The sequence below is a fragment of the Callionymus lyra genome, chromosome 15 (genome assembly GCF_982586985.1).
Source record: "Callionymus lyra chromosome 15, fCalLyr1.hap1.1, whole genome shotgun sequence".
Classification (NCBI taxonomy): domain Eukaryota; kingdom Metazoa; phylum Chordata; class Actinopteri; order Syngnathiformes; family Callionymidae; genus Callionymus; species Callionymus lyra.
Genome location: NC_141832.1, coordinates 22607834 through 22619703, shown reverse-complemented (window position 1 = coordinate 22619703; position 11870 = coordinate 22607834). Strand labels below are relative to the sequence as shown.

At 38.7% G+C, this 11870-nt stretch overlaps 1 protein-coding gene across 1 annotated transcript; it reads left to right on the top strand.

Moving 5' to 3' along the window:
* Nucleotides 1-6006: 6006 nt before the first annotated feature.
* 42sp43 (P43 5S RNA-binding protein) lies at nt 6007-9061 on the top strand. Its single transcript, XM_087808387.1, has 9 exons — nt 6007-6117; nt 6182-6282; nt 6344-6440; nt 7325-7413; nt 7524-7597; nt 7684-7764; nt 7881-8110; nt 8182-8235; nt 8692-9061. The coding sequence occupies exons 1-9, from the start codon at nt 6007-6009 to the stop codon at nt 8962-8964; spliced, it is 1110 nt and encodes a 369-aa protein (XP_087664513.1). The 3' UTR covers nt 8965-9061.
* The last annotated feature ends 2809 nt before the right edge of the window (nt 9062-11870 follow it).

Below are 11870 nucleotides of genomic sequence, written 5' to 3'. Positions count from 1 at the left end.
GGCTTTTGAGTCCATTTGAGAGACAAATTAGAGGTGTGGAAAGGATAATAATTAATATTAAACTTGATTTTCTTTACCCAGATATGTCCCCCAAAATGCATCCACTCTTACATTTTTAAAAAAGGTTGGCCAGGATAGTATAATACTGGGAGATCTGCCATCTTGTGGTTGACGAGCATAATGCAAAGCTGCAGTCACAATTGTGTGAGTAATACATTACATTTTCCTCAGAGATAACAATGTACGATTGTATTCTCTGTGTCCTCATGACTGATGTCAGGTACGGTAAGTTAAGATTCAGCTGGAACCGCTCACTGAGTCTAAACATATAAATAAATAAAAAACGTTCTTTGTTCATCCACCTGACTAGCTTTAAAAATATATTTTATTATTCCAATGAAGGTCACTTTATACAGTACAGCGACCTCCAAGCCTGTCACTGAGACACATATTGGTGCAGCTATGCATCATGGGTATTTGATGTCAAGTTGTTGGCACCATATGAAGGGTAAGGGGGGGCTGTGTGTCCTATTAGTACTCCCAGGTGCATATTCTGAATTCTAGTCTAAGTGCCCTGAGTTCTTGCCCACCCTGGTGCTTAAATAAGATGAAGTCATTATGGTTGGTGACTTTAACGTGAATATGTAAATATGGTTATTGATAGCTTGGCTCTTTTCAATTCCATATAATAACAGTTGGCTTCTGTCAGTGTGTGCATACCCAAAAATATTCAGGACCTCCTAGTATCAGAAGTAAGCAGACCCATACTGTCTTATTTGTGCAGGCTTTTCCCTGACTACCCTGTGTTTGTCTTATGTGTCTTGATCTTATGAGTATATATTTTAACTGTGTATTGCTTGAGATTCTTTAAGTGCTTTGTGACCCTGGTCTAGAAAGGTGCTCTACAAATAACCTTTACTTACTTACTTACTTACTTTATTATCTTCTAAATTAGGTCTCCTAGACTTTTAAAGTTGCTGTAATGTTAATAAACTGCTTAAAAAAAGCCCATCTAGATCCAGGGGTTTGCAAACTAAAGGCCTATCTTGAATCTTGTCTTTATTTCAAAGATTCTGGAGCTGTATGAGTATCTGATAACAGTGCAACTCATTTAAGTCTGGTTTCATGGGACAACACAGCACAGAGACCATCAAGGTAAAGGTTAGCAATGACCTGCTAATGGACTCTGATCAGGGCCGTGTTTCAGTTCTTGTTCTTCTGGACCTCAGTTTGCATTTGACACTGTTGACACCAAATCCTTCTACAGAGGCTAGAAGACCAAATGGGTATAAGTGGAAATGCTTTAAACTGGTCAGTTGTGGTGTCCCACAAGGTACTGTTCTCGGTTCGATTATATACAAAATCTATTCATAATTCTTCTACTAGGAAGGAACTGATCAGGAGACACTCTATAAATCTTCACTGTTATCCTGATGACACTTAACTGTATTTGTCAAGAATGAAGCAAAACGAAAGAAACCAGCTAAGACAACTACAGTCCTGTATTACAGATATCAAGTCCTGGATGACCCAAAACTGTCTTTTACTGAACTCAGACAAAACTGAGGTTCTACTAGTTGGTCCACGATATCTCAGAAAATCGTTAACTAATGATCTAGCTTTTCATAATGGACTTGCTCCTGCTGCCAGCACCACTGTAACATATCCTGGTGTTTGCTTTAACCAGTACTTATCATTTAACTTACACATAAAACAAATCTAAAAAATGTAATCTATTACCCTTTTAAACTCAGCTCTATTATTAATACCTTCAATCTTCAACTTTAGATATGGAGCCAGGGCTGCTCCACTCTTCCTCTTCCACCATCCTACTGTCTCCCTCACAGCCAGTCGCAGCAGAAGAATGCTGTTCATTCTGAGTCTGGTTCTGTAGAAGTAGCTTTTCACATGTTGTAACACAACAAAGATTAAGCTAATAATCATGTTCATAATAATAAAGAGAACTGAGATGTGAGTCAAGATTAATTTACATTTCGATGTGTGAAGGTCACTTTATACAGGACAGCGACCTCCAAGCCTGTCACTGAGAAACATATTGGTGCAGCTATGCATCATGGGTATTTGATGTCAAGTTGTTGGCACCATATGAAGGGTAAGGGGGTGTGTGTGTCCTACTATGTACTCCCAGGGGCATATTATGAATTATAGTCTAAGTGCCCTGAGTTCTTGCCCACCCTGGTGCTTATAGTATACTATTACAGCTATCAAGTCCTGGAACACCAAAAACTTCCTTTACTGAACTCAGGCAAAACTGAGGTTCTACTAGTTGGTCCAAAACATCTCAGACAATCGCTAACTAATGATCTAGCTTTCCATAATGGACTTGCTCCTGCTGCTAGAACCACTATAAATAATCTGGGTGTCAGCTTTGACCAGTACTTAACATTTAACTCACACATAAAACTGACCAGAAACTGTTTCCTTCAACTGAGAAAAATCTCTAAACTTAGGAAAATGTTATCGGAACATGATCTGGAGCTTGTAATCCATGCGTTTGTTTCTTCTCGTCTGGACTATTGTAACAGTTTGTTTTCATGTCTTAACAAGAAGGATCTGTCTCGTCTGCAGTTGATTCAGAACTATGCAGCAAGAATTCTGAGCCGCTCAAGTAGGAGAACTCACATTTCTCCGATCCTTAAAACTCTTCACTGGCTTCCAGTTTCTTTCAGGATCAACTTTAAAATTCTGGTTCTTACTTTCAGAGCTATTCATGGTCAGGCTCCTCTTTACCTCACTGATCTGATCCAGCCTTACACCCCAGCTCGGGCTCTGAGGTCTGTGGATCAGAATCTACTTATGGTTCCACGCACACGGCTCAGGAACAGACGAGAGAAATCTTTTCAGGCTGTTGCTCCTAAGCTTTGGAACGATCTTCCTCTCTCTTTGCGCTTGATGGAGTCTACTGACTCCTTTAAGAAACACCTTAAGACGTTTCTATTTGTTCAGGCTTTTCCTTGAATTTCTCGAACTCCTATGTTGTTCTCAGTATTATCTTGATCTTTAAAGTATGTACTTTTTTGAGTATTGTTTTGATTGTCTAAGCGCTTTGTGACCCTGGTCTCGAAAAGCGCTATATAAATAAATATTACTTACTTACTTACTTACATAAAACAAATATCACGGACTGCCTATTTACACCTTCGTAACATTGAATAAATCGGGCACTTCCTTCCTTTGAACGCTGCTGAGATGCTCGACTACTGTAACTCTCTTCTGTCAGGATGTTCTAAAAAGTCTCTCCGAACTCTTCAGCTCAGTCAGAACTCTGCAGCTTGTGTCCTGACTGAGACTAAGAGGTGCAACCACATTTCTCCTGTGCTGTCCTCTTTACATTGGCTTCCAGTAGAATTTAGAACACGATTTAAAATCCTGAAAATATCAGCGTTCTAACCTTCTGAGAATGTTACACCTTGAATCTTCAACTGTAGATATGGAGTTTCCCTCATAGCCAGTTGCAGCAGAAGACAGTTTACACTGAGTCTGGTTCTGCTCAAGGTTTCTGTGGGTTGGAAGGACGTTTTTCTCCCCACTGTCACTCATTTTGATTTGCTGGAACCTGTTTTCTCTTCTCTTAAAGTGGGTTATTTCAACATTAAAGTGTCTTAAAATATGATTTGACAATTGATATACATTTGAATTTAATTGAGCTGCATAATGTAATTTGTTTGATCATATGTTGTGTTTTTACACAGTCATGTTAAAATGAGGTCCTTTTAGAGGTACATCACTACACACAAGTAAGTAAGTAATAATAAAGAGAACTGAGATGCGAGTCAAGATTAGTTTCCATTTCGCCTTGTGAATTATGTGTGAACATTCAAACTATTCAGAGTAGTTTAAAGATTTGTCAACATCATTAAGTGGAGGATTGATCTACCTTCAAGCTCAGACGTTTACTTTATAGATAATCAAAACGGAGAAATTCTGCCCTCTGCTGTTATACTGGTTACATTACAATTATGAGCAAACTCTTATCACTTGCTTGCAGATGTGTCATCAGTTGTAGTGACTGACACAAGAGGACATTTAGTTTTGCTACAAGTCGTGCCAAATGTGCCTAATGTCTAATTACAAAACACATTTGGTTCTCGTTTTCAGCACTTCCGTTGCTTTACGGTACCTAGACCTAGCATACAGATGTTTAAACCGGGTCCATTATTATATTGGATTTTATTCAACATTATACGACTCAATCAAAAGATTCGAATAAAGTAACATGCCTGTAATTCTATCTTTAACTTTTGCACGCTTTTCTGATAGGAAAACACTAGAGTCACAAACAAAAAAATATTACTAAGTATTTATGCCTCAGGTTGGAAAATAGTATGAAAAAGGGGCAGAAATAATAAAATGTTCTTCTCTCTGCTTTTTTTCTATCTTAATATATAAATAATGCTTATTTTATTACAGTGAAAGTTGTTTTCAACCACAGATGAAAACGATTTGATTTTTGTTTATAATTTGGTTGACTACAGATGAAAAGGTTGGATTGTAGTTGCCTATTAGGTGTGGCTCTTCTCCAGTGCACGTCCCTGCATATAACACTAAAAGAAACAGTGAAAAAGTAGTATTAACAATATTATTTGCATTTTAAAATCAACACCTTGACAGCTTATGATGAATAATAATAATACAGGTTTATTCTGCTCCTTGTTTGAATAGAAAGTGACAACACGTTTTAATTATACGAGATCATACAGAATAAACCAAATAAAAAGGAAAACTAAATTAAAAACTATTAAGAGCCTCTCAAATATATCACCAGGGTATAAAAGACACTTTGCACCCACTCACAAATACACTGCAAATAATAATAATAATAATGAAAAAAAACCCATAAAATTAAATTGCAGAGAGCTGGGTTAGAACCAGTGAAAATAGTTGACGCTACAATACAACTTTCTGACTTGCAACCATCAGGGTCACTAGTTCCAGTGACCCAGAAATCAGAATCTGAGTCGACGTTGATTGGCCCAAATGATGAGTTACAGAAACTGAGAGGGTTCTGGTTTTCCTGTAATCTCAGGCCCCTCCGGCTGCCCTCTCAAGCCCCTACTTTTCAGACAGCTACCTGCACATACATTAACCCTTGTGTTATCTCAGGTTCAAGGTGACCCGAAACCCGAAAACAAATGCGTTTGAGGTATCCCTTGTGTTGTCTCTAGGTTCTACTAGTTGGTCCATAACATCTGAGACTAACTAATGATCTAGATGTTCACAACATATGTGACAACACAAGGGATACCTCCAACACATTTGCTTTCGGGCCACCCTGAGATAACACAAGGGTTAATTAAGGTAAGGTAAGGTAAAACTTTATTTAAATTGTTTTTTTCCAATAGCCACAGCAAATACAGCACTTTTTCATAAAAAATAAATCAAAATAAGATAAAACAAAATAAAATTAATGTTAGCACTGAGTCAATACTATTAAATATGATTATTAAATTATTAAAATATGTTTTGATGGAGAGGGGGCAGATTGTAACACCTACAATGTAGGGGCCTCAGAATAAAGGGAGGGGCTCTACAAACAAGCGCCCCCAGATCGACAGGATATTCAAATAATAAACAGAACGTGAATGCATCAATGCAAACATAGTTTATCAGTGTAAAGAGACGCTGAAACATACGAAATAATTACTGTTGATGAATATTTTCAAAATAGAAACTAAAAAAGAACACCTAGCGCCCTCTATGGGTCTGTATTGAAAGCAAAAATGTGTGCGCGCTCGTTTAAAATATTATTAAAATTGATGTAAAGGATATGATGGAGTTGAACAAATAAACATAAATAAAAATAATAATGTTCATTTATATCCATTATAAATGTTAACCCACTCCTTTATAAACGCACAGCAGCTCCATCAGGGTAATTAGGTGCGGGTGACGTACGGAAGCCGGCTGCTGCCAATTAAGACAGCAGGTGCTCCCCATAAAAGTCAGGTAGAAACGCGCCTCAGAGCTCTAGAGAGAATCTGAACCATGAACGGCGTCCAGGGCGAGAAGAGAGCTGCGGTCAGCTGCGTGACGTGTGGAGCCTCCTTCACCAGAGGGTGGAAGCTGAAGGAGCACGAGGCCGTGCACGCTGGAAAGGTAAAAGAAACAAAACAACAGTTTGTATCTCGCAGCTGCTCACCTGTCCTTGAACGCCCCACAGCGCCCCCTCGTGTGCGGGGTCAGCGGGTGCGGTCGTGACTTCAACCGCAGCTCCCACCTGAGGCGTCACGCGCTCAGACACACCGGAGTGAAGAAGTTCAGGTCTGGATCCAGTCCACACGGATGAGTCCAAACAGAACCACATGTTTATTTCTTCCTCCAGGTGCCAGGTGGTTGGCTGCGCGTCTAGTTTCCTCGATGCCGCGCAACTGAAGCGACATGTGGGCATGACACACCGGGACAAGAGCAAGTACTTCAAGGTAGGGCGTCGGTTCAACCGCACGATGGCGCCATTGGCAATGTTTTTACTTCACATCTGACGCTAGAGCTGCACACCTGTGCAAGGTTTCACGTTAAGTTGAAACAATTGTCTTCCTGTAAAATCCATGTGGTGATAGGCTGACTTTTTACATTTTATATTATATTTTGCAATGTTGTGTATACAGTAGGTATGTGTAATTTGTAGCTTTATATGAAACAGTATTACCTGGTGAAACTGTTTCCTTCAACTAAAGTATATACTTTATTGAATATTGTTTTGATTAAGTGGTTTGTGACCCTGGTCTGGAAAAGCACTATACAAATAAAAATAACTTACTTACTTACTATGTGAATATGAAAGTTGTGGATTATTAAAACTAGTGAAAATGCACAATTTCTGGTCGCCCTCTTTTAATTTTAATTTAGGTGTGACATTTTTCAAAACGTCCTACTTGTGCAATATTTACCCTTTTTAACTCTTTTTTATTTTTTTTTATGTGGAGGTCAAGGTGAAACAACCCAAGGGATACCTCAAACACATTTGTTTTAGGGTGTCCTGGTCATCTCGACCTGGATATAACAACAATTTTATAATTGAAGCTTTCTGAACAAAAGTTTCATTATGTAAACATTTTTAATCAATTTAAGTTAAATTGGAGAATTATAAAAAGCAAATTTATAGGCCAGATTGAACAAACATGCCATCAATTGTTTAAATATACAGTAATGGAAATATAACACATGTATAATGTATTGGTTAAATTCATGAAATTGGCGTTGGAAGTGATGTAAAACTTGAATAAACACTGCTGGTCGGACTCATTGGCAGTCAAAAAAATCTGTTCTGTCGTTTTGTATCCATCGGTCTAAACTGTTGCTCCAGTGTCTGCAGCCAAAGTGTTCTTCGGTGTTCAAGAAGCGTCGCTTGATGAAGCTCCATCTGCAGGAACACGGGTTGACTCCAAAATTCAAGTTGGTGTAACATTCTTCTCACAGTAGATGCTCCGATGTTTAGCTGGATTACACGAGGCGACGAAAGCTTTCTGCTACAACTTGTCACAGCAAATCTTTGGTTCAATTAGGTGTTTAAAGGATGGATGCCACGCTGTGTTCAACTCCCATATTGCCCGTCACGCCCACGAAAAGAAACATGTGGGTGAGTCGCTTAAATTGTTATGAAACCACCTTTTCTTTCATAGCTTTCTCCGTGGAACGATTCACTGAAAATGTCCCGTCCTTCAGGTTATAGCTGTCAACATCCCGACTGCTCATTCGTTGAACATGTCTGGAGTAAACTTCAGAAGCACATGCGCAAACACGAAGGTAAAATATACCTGCTATGCATGGTTACTTTCAACAGTGTTTGGATGGATTAATGCCTTTACTCTCTCCTAACCACCTTTTTCTGACTTGTTTTTTTCATGATGCATTTGTTTCAGTCTCGTACACATGCACGACCTGCAAGAAGGAGTTCAAGAAGGAGGACGCTCTGCGACGGCACAGACGCGCACACGCATCCCATAAGCCGGTCCTGGTATGTCCCAGGGATGGCTGCCAGGCCTACTTCTCCACAACCTTCAATCTGCAGCACCACATCCGCAAGGTTCACCTGGAGCTCCTCAAGTACAGATGCTCCTTCCCAGACTGTCCACGCGTGTTTGCCATGCGAGTGAGTGAAGGTGTAGTTCGAGGTCTAACCCGAGAAACTTGGCTTCCATTAAGATGTTCATGTTCCACCAGGAGAGTATGACCAGACACCTGCTTCATCACGACCCCACCAGTGGCCCACTAAAGGTGAGATCCCTATGCAAGTAAATCAGTGCCATTTATTTAACATTTTAACTGTAACGTTGACTTGGTTTTTTGAATAACTGAGTTCAATCATTTGTAGAAGTTGAATTCACTTTCATCAAGCAATTGAATGCAATGATTTTTATATTGAAAGGTTACATTTATTTGTATTTAATAATTTAATTTTCTTTCATTTGCATTTGAATAACTTTTTTGAATAAGCTTTTTTTTTCCACATTGGTGGCACTCTTATACAAATATTTATATTTGAATTATTTTTTTATATTGACTTTTAATAGCTACGAATTAAACAAATCTAGAAAATAGATTTTTGAATTATTGGATTCAGAACATTAAAATCTGAATAATTTTAATTTTCTGATTGCACTGAGCTACTTCCTTAGATTCCTCCTGCTGACTAGTTGGCCCAGTACATCTAAAAATGTTTTTCTTTTCCAGAAACAAAGGTGTTCAAAGAAAACCTGGCAGAAGCGTCTTGACGGACATCAGCTCCCCCTGGTGGAGGACAACCTGCATCGCCTCTTCGCCCTGCGCATGAGGCTCAATCGTCGGGCCAAGGTGGAGACCAGCCTCTCGGGGCTCTTCAACGAGCGCAAGATCCCGCATTACGTCGACCCTGAAGTGGACCTGCGCCTCCTGTTCACCAGAAAGTCCCACAAGTCTTTCGAGGAACCGCTCCCGACTCCTCCCGATCCTCCAGTGCTAACTTGAGCAGACTTGATTTGCATTTTAGTTCGATATGGAAGTTTGGTCAAAATTGGGTCACTTTGTTTTATCTTTTTCCAATGTAGCTGGAATACATTACATGTTAAATGTCAAATGCATCTGCCAAAAGGGCAATTTTTATTTTAATGATTCAAATGTCACATGACCTTTGTTGACCCAATAAACTTTGTTGAAGTTTGCAAATGTGCTCAAATTGTATTTACTCTTGGGTTGGTTTAAATAAATGGAAATCTGTTCATGTGTGAAAGGGGTTGCTTCCAATGTTATTACATTTTTCTGCTTCAGCTGGTCAGATGTGACATTTCCAGTAGTTGAGATAATTGACTCACTTCTAAACCACAGGAGTAAGAAATGACTAACTTTGTGAAAAAGTTGGAAGACGAGACTTTGATATAAATGTTTAAACTAGCCGTCAATTGTGACGGTACAAATTAATCTTTGAACCCAGTGCAACAAATATCGACCTAAACGTGATTTATTGCAAGATGACAAAAGGATACTGGCAGGTTAATTATACATCACTACTTTGACATGTTAATCACTTCAACTGATTTCAACTACTTTTCTAATGTGTCTTAAAGCTCATGCTTTCCCCACTGATTTTCGTATTCCTTTAAACTGCGGAGTAATGCAGTAGTCTTAAGGGTACTCTGCTGCTCCCTGTGACCAACCTACTTAGTGGCAGTGTTGGAGACGGCAGTTGCGTTTGGTTTATATTAACTATCATTACTGGGATGTCTTTATATGTATACCTTATTAATTTCACAGGCAAATGCACATGTACATTAAATCTCATGAATAGAAAATTGTCACGGAATATATTGTGAACAAATGACTTAGCTTTTGGAAAATGTTTCACTATTGGACTGTTCTACCACTGGAGGTCGCCAGAAACATGTCTTAAGTCCTCCATAGTGCTGCGTTAGACACAAATGTAACGTCAACACAAAAACAAACTCATGTATCCAGGAATGTGAAGCTCTGTAATAACCTGCTGGTTATGAAACGACTTTACCTGCAGCTCACACATTCTGCTCTTCTGTAAAGGGCATACCAATTAAGTACACACTGATACTGACCTTTGGTACTTTTTCATTTTTAAACTTGTAAAAAAAAAAAGAAAAAAAAAAGCTAATGTCGCTGTCAGGTGACGCACCTCAGATTGAACCCAGTTCACACACATGGAAGTGGAATTAGGTTTTGAAATCCCTGTTTTATTGGTGAGATGCTGTTGACAAGCAGCAAAGGTCAGTCTAGCAAATTGTGGCCATCCAACTATATGTTCTGAACTGGATGTTCCTGCTGTGGAAACAATGTACTACAGGTATATATTAAAAACGAGTACTTTTTCAAAAGCATAAGATATACATTCTAAAGATTTAAGTGAAAAATGAGGATAACCCATGAATTAAGTTGTTTATAATAACAGTTCTGTGAGTGTGTGTGCGTCGCTATACCTCATCCCCTTACGACTCCCCTTATCCTGAACTTTGAACTTTCCACCAAGCCGTGGGCTAATACCTTCCTGCTTTAAAGATCACCCTTCAATGCTGCTCGTCTCCATGGAAAGCTCAACCACTAAGGAGGGATAGATGGTGCTCTTATGCTGCACAGAAACATGCTTCACCGTCAGTAAAGACAGACAGATGATGTCATATCAGATGCTGGCCCAGAGGAACCTCAACCAGCAACGATCTCTTACAAACTCAAGTCTCCGTAGTCATTCATTAAAACATCTGCGTGATAAAAGAAGTGTGTATCTGTATTCATACAGAGGAAATCCTTTTTTTTTCTGATGTGAGTAGAACATGGTCCAAGAGAGGATGTCAGTTTGATGCATTTTTTCTTCCCTTCGCCTGGAGATGAGTGAAACATCCATATCGTAGCAGCCATGGTCTGTCGGCTGCTCTGGTGCAGGCGCGTCACTGTTGCTGCACAAGCTTCTGCCGAGTGCGTTCAGTCACAAAGAAGTGCTGCTTCAAAGCTGCCGGAATGTGATGTGTTCTAGAACGAGCTTAGACAAATTAATTTACAGATTTATCACATGTTGGCAGCAGTGACGTGCGGTGAGGTTCATGGTTGGTATAAACCCGATAGGGTAGCTTATCAATTAAATAAGCTTCCCTATCGGGCTAATGGTTATTTCATCTCTAAACAGCATTATTCACATCCATATGAAGTTTTAAAATATATGATTTAATTAATAATTGCTCAACAAGTCTATATTTAATCGTTGAGATATGTTGTGGGATATTAGTCTACATCCTCTAGATCTATGGCAGTCATCGATTGTGGATAAATATTGATTGATAGCTTCATAAACCTGTCATCTTTGACATTGACATAAGAGTCACAGATAAAATATAATGTTTTAATTAAAAATATATTTAAAGTTATTTACTGAAACTCTTTAACCTCCAATATTTAGTGATCTGAGATATAGAAAAAGATGAATGAACTAATCAATAATTTAAAAAGGATTAGCAAACATGGATTTAAACAGTACAGAGTACGACCGTGATAATAAAGGATTACAAGGAAGATGCAACTGATTGAATGCTCTTAATTTCAAAGCTGAGCGTTTATATCCTCCTATTAAATGGCTTTTGGGGAATTTACCGTATTTCATTTTCCTTATACATGCATTTCCTATATTTTAAGAACCAACTTCAAAGCAGGACAACTTATATTTCTTAATTCCAGTTTCCGATTACCAAAGAATGTAAACGGACAAGGTGAGTTTCTAGAAATGTAAGTTGTTGGAACAGAAGCTCAAGAAAAAGCTCTGTATGATGTCATTTTTAGTCAGTTACTCTGACACAAAGAATACTAATACTTTTATTTGGAATGACAAGGAAGGAAAATATCAGTTGTATAATGAGGAATCAGGT